The 13,580-nt window shown below is 35.6% G+C and overlaps 1 protein-coding gene across 1 annotated transcript; it reads right to left on the minus strand.

Annotated features, from left to right (window-relative positions):
- Window positions 1-1,020: 1,020 nt before the first annotated feature.
- Window positions 1,021-1,641, minus strand: LOC141718386 (uncharacterized). The gene is made up of 2 exons (XM_074520768.1): window positions 1,429-1,641; window positions 1,021-1,356 (listed from the first exon to the last, which is right to left on the minus strand). The coding sequence occupies exons 1-2, from the start codon at window positions 1,639-1,641 to the stop codon at window positions 1,021-1,023; spliced, it is 549 nt and encodes a 182-aa protein (XP_074376869.1).
- Between the last annotated feature and the right edge of the window lie 11,939 nt (window positions 1,642-13,580).

A 13,580-nucleotide genomic window follows, 5' to 3' on the forward strand; every position in this document is an offset into this window, starting at 1 on the left:
ATTCTTATTGATCTTGAGCCATAAGCTTTATTCTTCATAAACCATTTATTGTTAAATTCTCATATACGAGACAGACATATACGATACTACTCCACGAATAAATATCTACCATACACTGATTTTTTATATTGAATTGCTTGACATACCAACCCTTTTGCCTTGTTTAACGGAAGACCAATCCTTGTAACCCTTGAACCCTTGGTCTTCTACTTTCTGATTATTTCCTTAATTGAAAGCCAATCTTTTTGAATTCCTTGATAAAGGTATTGTGAATCACCCTATGCTTCAAGATAAATGTTGTTTATGATTCAGCTTATTAAATGACATTGTTTATCATATTGTTATTCTAGAATTAGATCGTTTTTAAATATGGTCCAGATTCATGGTCGGACCAGATTTGTGGTCATAATAGGCCAATGTGTGCCTTGGATCCAGTATATAGAGCAAAAATGGGAGCCTTGCTCGGGGTTAGTGCGTGACTGATCGGCAGCCTAACCTTGATTTTTAAAATGAAAGCGAATATCCAATTCTAATCATTGCTTATCCAGATACTTGATTCTTATGAATCATTTTAATTGACCATTGTTGAACCTCAGTTATTGCTATTATGACTTGATGAGCTAGTTAGCTCACTCTTGTAAATCAGTTTATGTTATTTTACAGTTAAAACGAAATTGTTGGTAACGAGGATTCCCAGTCCAGTGTGCGAGCTAGGTTTCCAGGATTAGATGGACCGAGTTAGCAGGAGCTTTATAATATAGATGAGTTATGTAAGATTGTAAGAATGATATCATTATCAGTTGTAAGCGGAACCAGTTGGGATTTGGTATGATGTAATAAAAGTTAAGGTTTTGGCTTGTTTTCATACTTTAACCTGTTGTGATCCATGGTTATGGTAAGTAAGGTCTTTATATATATTACTTTCATAAGCAGGTATGTATATTGAGTGTGTGTGTGTGTATTGTGAACCCCAAACTTCTGAGCCGGGTTTGGAGGGCATCATACGCACCATCATGTCTATTACATAGCAGCAATAATCCCAGCATGTCTATCATAAATGACACAAATTCCATGTCTCCTACCTGCCATAAATCCCTTCAATCTATCCATGAACCACCCCCAACTAGAAACATTCTCGGATTCGAAAATATGAAATGCAAGTGGAAGAATATGACTAAAGTAATCCACTGCCACATCACACAATAGTACACCCAAATATGGACCGTATAGGTGAGTCCCATCTATATGTATGACATGCATACAATGCTCAAATCCATCATTGTATGGTTTGAAAGCCCAGAAGAGTCTCTTGAATGTCACTTCATGTTCCAAATAAAGACATAATATACTCGTTAACTACAAAACATTACACAAATATGGAAAATCATTTAAAAATCTATACGATGCTAGTATAAAAAGATAGAATACCTTTAAGCTCCCACGATCTTCCATCTCATCCTCCTTAAAAACCCAATCAACCTTGGTTCCCATATTAAAATATTGCAACGCTTCCATAAAAAAAGGGAGGTCTTCATATGATCCTTCCCAAGATCCATGTTGTTCATGCATTGCTAGTTTTTTGGCATCTCTAATCTTCTTTCTTCCCGGTTGGTAACCAAAAATACTTTTCACCGTGGCCATCAACACTTTTTCCTTAACTGTGGAATCAACTATGATTTAATCCTTAACTAGTTCAAGAATATCATGAGATGTCAAATTAGGATGGTCTTGAGTAACAGTGGTGCGCAAACATGTGTGTGGTCCCGAAGTTTCCATAATTTGAAATTTTCCAAGTGATTTTCGCAACCTAGCTTTTAAACTCCATTCACAACCACTATCCTTATTCTTACAAACCACAATCCAATACACATCACTTGATCTAACCACCTTAATCTCTTGATGATTTTGGATATGAAAATCTCTAACTGTATGCATCAACACTTTTTTTGAGTCGAATATCATGCCCTCCTTTAACTTCATTGGCTCCAATATCTCATCCCGTGTAATCAAAGCCGACTCAACGACATCATACGCATCCAAACCTCTATACTACTAACCGTATCACCACCAATATACATACTACTAGTAGTTTGACAATCAAAACCCCTACTACCACTCCTCTTGGAAACTCTCGAACTAGTTTCCACAAATCTCGAACTTGTTTCAATCAATGCACAAGTTGAAATTTTTTGTAAATAAATTTCAACAAAGAAAGGAGGTCCATTCGAAATAATAATTCCAAACATCATCTCAACAACATCATCATCAACCGAAATAATACCAAACTTCATATCATTGAAATTTTTCCATCGATAAAACAACTTAAAATCATAAAAACTCCTATCAATTTTAAATTTCAAAAATAACATATTGCGTAAATTATTAAAATTCATACTAGAATTAAGTTTTACTTGCTTAGAAATCGGTTTTTCATATACGTAACCTTCTAATTGAGTTTGTCGTATATTACCATCGGTATAAATCCATGCAATCACCGTAACCGATTGTGCTCCAGATCCTGAACCCGAATCCATTAATAACTCTATAAGAATTTATAAAAAATTATTCTTGATATTTGGAATTTTAGGTTTGTAAAGTGAGAAGAATGAGACTGAGTTTTATGCGTCTGTTTACAAATAAGAAAGTAAAATGTTACTTTGTCCTCCGTTTTTGCCATTTTACAAATTTTGATTATAAAACCAAAATGTGACATGAAGGAACGTTAAATGGCTTATTCTTATAAAAAACGTAAAACGGCATACGAAAGTCTGTTAGGGTATAAGTTTTTATATTTTTAATTTAAAACAAAAACGGGAGATGAAGGGGCGTTATGATTACATTTTTTTAAAATATGTAAAACGGAACACGAAAGCCCATTATGTTTATTTTTTTGAAACCCTAAAAATGGATGATGAAATATCATTTTGGATTTATTTTTTATAAAACAAGTAAAACGGAATATGAAGAAGCAATTTTGCAAAACGTTTGTTCATCTGCCGTTTTGCTTCAGTTACATTGAACTGTTCCTTTTTAACATCTGTAATCCCCTGTTTTGTTCAAATTAAATTTCTAATATTACTTAAACTGTAAATCATCCCCAAATAGAAAAAAATTGATACAACCAACAAATACGAATAAACACCAACAAAATATAATATAACAAAATCCTAAAAATAGAGAAAATAAGCACAAGCGACTCCATCATCAGCATTTTCCAATATTTGTATAATGCCTATAATCCACAATCCACACCATCATCTGCATAAAAATGAATTTTTTAAACACACTTAAACAGTTAAACAGTTAAAGTTACAATTAAGATACATAAACATACACAATTAAACACACACACTTAAGAACTTAAAGTTAAGTTTACTCTCATTTCTTCGCGCACTTCTGCCCATCTGTTCCACAGTTTGGAGGATTATCCGTTCTCTTTAAATGCCAGTTTCCTTGAGAAGTATAGAAATGTCCATACTTCCCAGGACGGTCCTGCGAACTCTGGTCCTGGGAACTCTGTGAAGAAGTGACATCCGTGCCGGCATCAGGATCAGTAGGAGGTATAGGTGTAACATGAAGACTAAATGATGGAATACAAAAATCCATAGCTACCCGCTCAATAGGCCGGTGAGAACGATGCAGAGAAGGAGGCTGCTCAGTGGAAGGATCCCCGGTACGAGGCTGCTCGGGAGTAGGAGTCAAGCTAAGATCGAAAGAGGGAACATATCCATACCTATCCATAATCTGATGATCATGCTGGATGTGACTAGATGATCCCATCACATCAATAGAAACAGTATGAGCAACAAAATCACGTACAGGAGGATCCCGATCATCCCCAAGATTCGTAGCCATGAGTAGATGACTCGGGAACGTCATGAGAATCAACATATAATGGAATACCATCATCTCTGAACGCTGCAACAACAAGATCATCATTAACCAAAACTCTAGATCGCCTACCAGCAGCACCTCGTGCACCGCCGCGTCTACCTCGACGGGCCGTTGCTGCCTCTCCTCCAACTGCCTAGCTCTACGAACCTCCACAGGCAACTCATCAAAACCATATAATATGAACTCTCTGAAAAAATCACGATAGTGGTCAGCAAAATGAGACACATCAGGAAGAACATCCTGTGTCCGCTCAGATATCTGCCTGAATATAAGATCCTGAAAAATTAAAAGAAAAGACACACATGTTACAAGATTCTTGTATGAAATAAAGAAACTACTAAAGCATTTATAATGAAACTACGAAAGCAAAACAACCTATACAATAAATTGAATAAACAAGAAGAAAACTTACAATGTGATGATTAAATGCACCAACACGAGAAATGAATCTAACAGTCCTCTCTAAATACCAAGGATGGTACTCAGGCACTGCACTCTCAGCAACAATCACATCTCCAACAAACAAATGATCTAAACGATGTGCCCATATAGATGTTCTAGCTCCATGTTTCTGAATCCATCTGACTTTGTTATTGCCCCTCAAGTTTGTACTATGCTCTCCCTCCGAGTAAAAACATCAACAGGGATAGTCTGCACGAGCCCAAACTGTCTAGCAACTCTATCAGGGCAGTGAAGCTCGACTATAAAAATACATATCAAAGGCCTGTAGTAGCGCCAAATACGCTCACCATTCAAGCAATAACCAGGAAGATCAGAAATGACATCGAGAGAGTAAGGTTGCCATATAAACTGAGATGGTATAAGCCCATCCAATAGCGTCCGAATAACTGAAAGGGTACGATCACCCGTACGAATAACCATGAAGCCACCTATAATAACATTACAATAAACAGTCAGTTTCATATTTAAATTAAAAGTCTATATCAAATCAAGTTCATTTAAATGCTAACTCGTTCCGTATCATATCAAGTTCATTTAAAAACTTCTAAAACCCAATTTGGGGATGAATGAACCTTAAAAAATTAAAAAGTGTTAAATTCTAATCTAACATGAAAATAAAGTCTGGTTCCTTGGGTTTAGGGCCAACCCTAACATGTTCCGTATCATATCAATTTCATTTAAACGCTAACTCGTTCTGTATCATAACAAGTTTATTTAAAAACTTCTAAAACCCAATTTGGGGATGAATGAACCCTAAAAAATTAAAAAGTGTTAAATTATAACCTAACATGAAAATAAAGTCTGGTTCCTAGGGTTTAGGGACTAACGGCCCTAAACGCTAGCTATATTTAGGGTTTAGGCTCTATGGTTACAAAGAACCCTAAACCCTAACCCGTTCCATATCATATCAAGTTCATTTAAATAATTCAAAACCCAATTTGGGGATTAATAAACCCTAAAATATTAAAAAGTGTTAAATGTATAACCTCAAACCCTAGCCATTATGTATCATATGAAGTTCTTTTAAACGATTCTAAAACCCAAACAAATTAATAAATGCTAAATATCTGAGTCCATGTGGAGCTGCAACCTGACCCTTCCAGAAACCAGCATCATATAAGATAGAAGAGCTGTGAATGGGAGCAAGAGTGGGCAATCTCTCCCATGCCCATAACTACAACAATAGCAGAAAACCAACTACCTCATCAACGTCCTTTTTGCTTGTCTGGCATAACTCCATATACAAATATGCAAGAACTGCAGCACCCCAAGCATAATCTCCGCATCTGTCTAGATCACAAATAAAATATAGAAACATGGGATGGAAGAGACCTCCCGAATGATCAGTGAAAAGTACATCACCAAACATATGACAAGATAACACAAGACCTGAAAGCGAATATATTCTACTGATGCATCCTGCGGTAAACGTGATGGAGCACATGAAGCAATAAAAGACTTCCGTACTAAGAGCGTCTTCCTATCTATTTTTTAATTTTACAGGTGAAAGACTTCCGATGTCATGGTATCCGCAATCAGATGCAAATAATGTTAACATGAGAAATATAAACATGACACCAGATCCTGCAACCGACTATCCAGGTCGAACATACAGGTTTTATCAGGGACCAATAGTATACACATTTGGTGATGGACTAAGCTACTCAAGATTCAGTTATCACCTAGTTAAAGCACCAAATCTTGTGTTAGATATATTTGTGATGTCATGTGTAATATGATTTATGTTTAGTTTTCAGATCTTAACTAACAGGACAAATCAGTACTTAACTAGAAATTAGTACTTATACTGAAGTCAGGACTTAAGATATCAGAACTTAAGTTATCAGAACTTAAGTTATCAGAACTTAAGTTATCAGGAGATATTTATCAGGAGATAATATCAGGACTTAAGGTGACTTTCAGATAAGGCAGGCGGTTGATTGAAAGAAAAGAAGATCGAGACTAAGACAGTAAGAAATATGCATGAAGAAGGAATTCTATGAAGAATAGAATATTTGGAAGAAAAGATATCTGATTGATATATTTTAAGAAGCAGAATTATATTCAATATAAATTAGAACTTATCTTGTAACTGTGTAGTATATAAACATAGACATAGGGTTTACACTATATGTGTTATCTTAACGAAGTTATTATTATTCATAACCCTAGCAGCTCTCGTGATAATTTGTTCATCACTGAGAGAGGACAGTTCCATATTGTAATAGAGTTTATTGTGTTGAATAAAATTTGTGTTATGTTACTTGTGTTCTTTAATTCGATTTGATTGTAGTAAACACTGTATTCAACCCCCTTCTACAGTGTGTGTGACCTAACAAGTGGTATCAGAGCATATCTGTTAACACACATACAGTTTAAGATCCAAAAACAATCATGTCTGAAATAGAAACTCCAACCAAGCCCACCAAAACTGAAGAACCTCCAAAAACCATAACCCATAGTCGATATGAGACTATAAGAGTTCCCATGTTGAAATCTTCTGAGTATCCCATATGAAAAGTGAAGATGGCTATGTTTCTGGAAGTTACAGATCCAGAATATCTAGACAGGATTAATGAAGGACCACATATGCTAACCAAACTCTCCGTGGAAGTTGCAGGTCAGCCAGCAAAGTCTGTACCAAAGGAGAAAAGTGATTACACTACTGAAGATATCTCATCGATTGCAAAGGATGCAAAGGTAAGACACTTGCTGCATAGTGCCCTTGATAATGTCATGTCAAACAGGGTAATTCAATGCAAGACTGCAAAAGAGATATGGGATGCTTTGGAGACAAGGTGTCAGGGAACTGATTCAATCAAGAAGAACAAGAAGACTATACTCACTCAAGAGTATGGGCACTTTGACTCAAAGCCTGATGAGTCATTAACTAATTTATATGACAAATTTGTCAAACTCTTGAATAATTTGTCACTAGTTGACAAAGAGTATGATATTGAAGATTCAAATCTTAAATTCCTGTTAGCTCTTCCTGAAAGATGGGATTTGAAGGCCACAATAATAAGAGACAACTATAATCTTGATGAAACAACTCTTGATGAAATATATGGGATGCTCAAGACTCATGAACTTGAGATGGAACAAAGAAGCAAGAGGAATGGAAGAAAGTCAAGGACAGTACCTTTTATGGCTGAGGAGGAAATTCCCAAAGAAGTTGTCTCAAGGAAAGGCAAGGGAAAGGCTCTCATCACAAAGTCTGATACTGAGTCATCAAGTTCTGATACTGATAATGACTCAGAAACTGAAAGTATACCTGAGATGGAACCTGATGAAGAGATAATGAAGTTGTGTGCTCTTATGGTGAAAGGAATCACAAAGATTGCATACAGGAAATTCAGGAGAGGAAAGAAGTCTTCCAGAAAAGGTGCAAGTTCTGATTAGAAAGGTTTCAGAAAATCTTAAGGCAAAGGAGGAAAGTCTGACAGAGGAGATTACTCAAATATTAAATGCTACAACTGTGGTAAGAAAGGCCACATATCTCCTGATTGCAGAAAAGGGAAAAGTGACAAAGGCAAGGCTCTTGTCACAAAAAAGAAAAGTTGGTCAGATGCTTCAGATTCTGAGGATGAGGAAAACTATGCCTTGATGGCAAATGCTGATAGCAGTTCTGATATTGCTGACATAAAGGTACCTCAAACTACTTATGCCTTTCATATTGAAGATATTACTGAGTTGAGAAGATATCTTAAAACCATGTTCATTAGTTATAAAGATCAAACTTTAATATGTGAAAGATTAACTTCTAAAAATCTTACTTATAAAAAGAGGAATGATTATTTAGAAAAAGAGTTAGTCATGTTCCATCAAACTCAGAAAGATAGAGATGATGCCTTTTATGTTAGGGATGAAGTGCTAAAAATGAATGAATCTCTAAAAACTGAGTTAGAAAAGGAAAGAGAGATTATCATGACTTGGACTAACTCTGGTAGAGCAACTCAAGATATTCTAAGTAGTGGAAACTGGAAAGAGGGCTTAGGTTATAGAGATGATAAGAACAGTAAGGGAACTGTAGAAACTGAGCCTATAGTTGTTAAACAAAAACCAAAGATAAATCCTGTTAAGTTTGTAACTGCAAAGTCTGATATTGAGAAATCAGAAGTTAAGGAGAAATTAACTTCTGACAAACCTAAACAGGATAAGCCAACTGAAGTTAACATAGGCTTAATGACTAAGAAGCAGCTTAAGCGTAAGCTGAAACAGGTTAAAAATGTAAACAAGGTAAAGCCACCTAGGAAAAATAGGAATGGAAAGGAAGATGTGAACAAAAGTAACAATTATAAGCCTGTTCCTAATATGTCATAACTGTGGAAATTCTAACCATCTGGCTTCTTTTTGCAGGAAGAATAAGAACATAAACTCCTTACCCTCAAAGTTAGGAGTTAAGAGTCAGACTGTTAGATATAAGCCACTAAATCCTTGCTTTTATTGTGGTAGTTTATGGCATTCCATTTATACTTGTAAGGAATATCATAGTTTGTACTATGATTATTATCAAATAAAACCTTCTTTAAAGAAAGTTAGAATTATTCCTTCTAGTGTAAGTTCTGATGCAAAGTCTTATATTGCAAATTCTGATAAGAAAACCGTTAACATAAACTCCGATGTTAAATCCGCTGCAAATATTAACAAACTTAATAAGGCCAAAGGATCCAAGCAAGTCTGGGTCCTTAAAACTAACCATTAGTGGTCTTTGTGATTGCAGGGCAACAGGAAGAACATCCTAGTTCTGGACAGTGGATGTTCAGGACATATGACTGGAAATAAAGCCATGTTATCATGCTTTGTGGAGCAAGCTGGCCCAGGTGTTTCTTATGGAGATGGCAGTATGGAAAAAACTCTGGGATATGGCAATATCAATCTTGGGAATGTCATCATTGGCAAAGTAGCTCTGGTCTCAGGACTTAAACACAATTTGCTGAGTGTGAGTCAAATCTGTGACAGAGGTTATCATGTGGATTTCTTTGAAGAACACTGTGAAGTTGTAAGCAAATCTACAGGCAAAGTTGTTCTGAAAGGATACATGCATGGTAACATTTATGAAGCCAAGCTTTCAACAAGTACTGATGGTTCTGCAATCTGTCTGTTAAGTAGAGCATCAATTGAAGAAAACTGGAATTGGCACAGGAAACTCTCTCATTTAAATTTATACAATATAAATGAACTAGTCAAGAAAGATCTTGTGAGAGGACTGCCAAAATCAGTATTTGCTCCCGATGGCCTTTGTGATTCTTGTCAGAAGGCAAAATAAAGAATATCTGCATTCAAGAGCAAGACTGAATCATTAATTCTTGAGCCTTATCACCTACTACATGTTGATCTATTTGGTCCAGTGAACGTCATGTCTATTGTAAAGAAGAAATATGCTATGGTCATAGTGGATGAGTTCACCAGATACACATGGGTGTATTTCTTACACACAAAAAGTGAAACTGCATCGATCTTGATTGATCATGTCAAACATCTGGATAAATTGGTCAAAGACTCTGTGAAAATCATAAGGAGTGATAATGGTACTGAGTTCAAGAATTTGATTATGGAAGAGTTCTTCAAAACCATGGAATAAAGCAGGAATTCTCTGCTCCTGGAACTCCACAGCAAAATGAAGTTGTTGAAAGAAAGAATAGAACTCTTATTGAAGCTGCACGAACTATGCTTGATGAAGCAAAGTTACCAACCTACTTTTGGGCTAAAGTTGTGCAGACTGCTTGTTTAACTCAGAATGCTACACTTATCAACAAGCATGGAAAAACACCATATGAGATGGTGAAGAAAAAGAAGCCAAATCTGAAGTATTTTCATGTATTTGGATGCAAGTATTTTGTTCTTAAGACTCATCCTGAACAGCTATCCAAATTTGATCTAAAAGCTGATGAAGGAATTTTTGTTGGATATCCAATTTTCAAAAAAGCCTTCAGAGTCTACAATTTAAGAACAAGGGTTGTCATGAAATATATCAATGTCTCTTTTGATGATAAGAAGATTACTGGACTTGAAGATTTCAATGATCATGATCAGCTGAGATTCAAAAATGAAGTTTTAAACTTTGATTCTGTAAATCCTGACAGTCTAAATCCTAATACTGCAAACTCTGATGGATTAAACTCTGATGTTATTGAAACTGTGGTGACTACGCCTAAAGAAAATGCACCTGTGCAGGGGGAGCATATTGAAGATCCAACCACATCTCAAGAAGCATCAGAACCTACAACAGGCTCTTCAAGTTCTGATGGGCCAAGTTCTGATAATTCTAGAAACTCATGTTCTGATATTTCTGGAAACTCAAATTCTGAAGGATCCAACTCAGAGAGCATAATTCAGGGGGAGAATCAGAAAATATTGATGGAGACAGCATGGATTATGGGGGAGCATCCAATTCTAGAGATAACCTTCCATCTGCAAGGAAGTGGACTAAAGCACATACACTTGACTTAATTATTAGAAATCTTGATGCAGGTGTCAGAACTAGAATAGCTACATCAAATGAATGTCTCTATCATTCTTTCCTTTCTCAGACTGAACCAAAGAAAGTGGAAGAAGCTCTTTAAGATGCTGATTGGGTGCAAGCAATGCAGGAAGAGTTAAATAAATTTGAAAGAAATAAAGTCTGGACCCTAGTGCCAAGACCAAAGAATAGGTCTGTTGTTGGTACAAAGTGGGTATTCAGAAACAAAACTGATAGTGATGGCATAATTACAAGGAATAAAGCAAGGCTGGTTGCAAAAGGATACTCTCAACATGAGGGAATTGATTATGATGAAACATTTGCACCAATTGCTAGATTGGAAGCCATAAGGATATTTTTGGCTTATGCTGCTCACAAGAAGTTTAAAGTCTTTCAAATGGATGTGAAAAGTGCTTTTCTTAATGGAGAATTGGAAGAAGAGGTTTATGTTGAACAACCTCCAGGCTTTGTAGATCCCAAATTTCCCAATCATGTCTACAGGCTTGATAAAGCACTTTATGGCCTTAAGCAAGCTCCAAGAGCATGGTATGAGACTTTAGCTCAGTTTTTTCTGGAAAGTAGATTTAACAGAGGGACTATTTCTACCTCAACCATGGAAAGGACTTACTTTTGGTGCAAATATATGTTGATGATATCATTTTTGGTTCTACAAATGACAGACTTTGTAAGAAGTTTGCCAAGATGATGCAGTCAAGATATCAAATGAGTATGATGGGAGAACTTAAGTATTTTCTGGGCCTTCAAGTCAAGCAGAATGAAGAAGGAACTTTTATTTGTCAATCTAAGTACACCAGAAATTTGTTGAAGAAGTTTGGAATGCAAGATTGTTCAAATGCATTCACTCATAGGGCCACTGCAACAAAGTTGGATAAGGATATTGGTAAATCAGTAGATATTACTGATTACAGAGGTATGATCGGCTCATTACTCTATCTAACTGCAAGTAGACCTGATATCATGTATGCTACCTGTCTTTGTGCAAGATTTCAAGCAGATCCAAGAGAACCTCAGTTAACAGCTGTGAAAAGAATTTTCAAGTACCTTAAGGGTACAGCTGATCTGGGATTGTGGTATCCTAGAGAATCAGACTTTAAGCTAATAGGTTACTCAGATGCAGATTTTGCAGGATGCAAAATTGACAGGAAAAGCACTAGTGGAAGCTGCCAATTTCTTGGAGGCAGATTGGTTTCTTGGTTTAGCAAGAAACAGAAGTCAATTTCCACATCAACTGCAGAAGCAGAATACATTGCTACAGGAAGCTGTTATGCACAGATTCTTTGGATGAAGAATCAGTTACTGGATTATGGGTTAGAATTTTCTAAAATACCTATTTACTGTGATAATCAAAGTGCTATTGCTATGACAGGTAATCCAGTTCAACACTCAATGACAAAGCACATCAGCATAAGGTACTACTTCATAAGGGAACATGTGGATGAAGGTACAGTGGAATTGCATTTTGTTCCAACAGATCAACAACTAGCAGATATCTTCACAAAACCACTATGTGAAGCTACTTTTACAAGACTGGTAAATGAACTTGGAATGGTTCCAGGTTCTTTCTCTAAATCTGCCTAGTTTATGTTCTGATACATCAGATTTTATGATCAATATTTACAGATATTACTATCTTTGTATTCTGTGCTTAAATTGAAATTTTTTTAAGTGCTGATTGTTGTCTGATGTGAATTTCTAAACTCTAATAGGGATATGAATATTTCTGTGACTATTCAATTCCATGAGGATAACTGTGCTAGATGCTGACCTAGTAGTCTTTAATATACTGAAGATCCCATGTATAAAGTAATTGTTTATGTGGAAATATTTTAACACAAGCAAATTCTGATATTGAGCTCAGTTAAATGTACTTTGTGTATCTTATTACTAAGTCAAAAACTAGAATAGTGCTTCTTATCTGTTAAGTTCTGATGTTAGTAAATCTGATGGATGTACTAAGTGCTGATAAGCCTCACTTATCAAAAGAAAAAGAAAATAAAAGAAATAAATATCAGGTACTCCTTTGAGATCTAGAGTAAAAATGTGGAAGGGACGACCCAAGTGCATTGCTGGTATTAAGTAATATGCATTAGAAAAGCAAAATAAAATTTTCTTGGTGACTTTTCACACTCTATGATTACTGGAGAAATACTCTGATAGCAGCATAAATTCTGATAAGCAGTCGTGACTCACTTACACTGAGAAGCCACTGTAAAATGGAATTTTAAAAGATGCATAAAATGAGCATAAAACAGTTGAGGTGGACTCATGCATGAACTCATTCTAAAGTAGACTTCAGACTAATGACAGATTTTGAGCAAAGTTCTTAGTTATTCCTTATTTCTAAGATGTACTGAAGTGAATCAGACTTTACTCTTTGTCTGATATTTAGCTTAATGCACACACATACACTCCATATGAATGATGAAAATTATTGTGGTGATAAATGTTGTATTAGATGAACAGTTTAAGTGTCTGTTGCATAAATTTTGAGGACAAGTTCTGATGGAAGTTCTGATGATTAAGTTCTGTTGAATCCATATCAGTATTTATGTGAAGAATTACAGGAATAAACATTCACTTTTCGAGTGAAGAAGCCATATTCTGATGACTTTTAAATCCTGATAATAATCAAGTTCTAATGCTGACGTGGCAGTATTTATTTACTTGGTTTATTTTTGGTCATTACTTGAACGATAATATTTTTACAGAATATTGGTTAATGTGAGATAAAACAGTCATA

Source organism: Apium graveolens, chromosome 4 (assembly GCF_009905375.1).
Source record: "Apium graveolens cultivar Ventura chromosome 4, ASM990537v1, whole genome shotgun sequence".
Taxonomy (NCBI): domain Eukaryota; kingdom Viridiplantae; phylum Streptophyta; class Magnoliopsida; order Apiales; family Apiaceae; genus Apium; species Apium graveolens.

Bases quoted from the DNA above. Each gene is read 5' to 3' on its own strand.
- LOC141718386 (XM_074520768.1), bottom strand. From the start codon at position 1,641: ATGGCCACGGTGAAAAGTATTTTTGGTTACCAACCGGGAAGAAAGAAG. The intron at 1,357-1,428 runs GTATTCTATCTT...AATGTTTTGTAG, and splicing joins AAGATCGTGGGAGCTTAAAG to TTAACGAGTATATTATGTCT.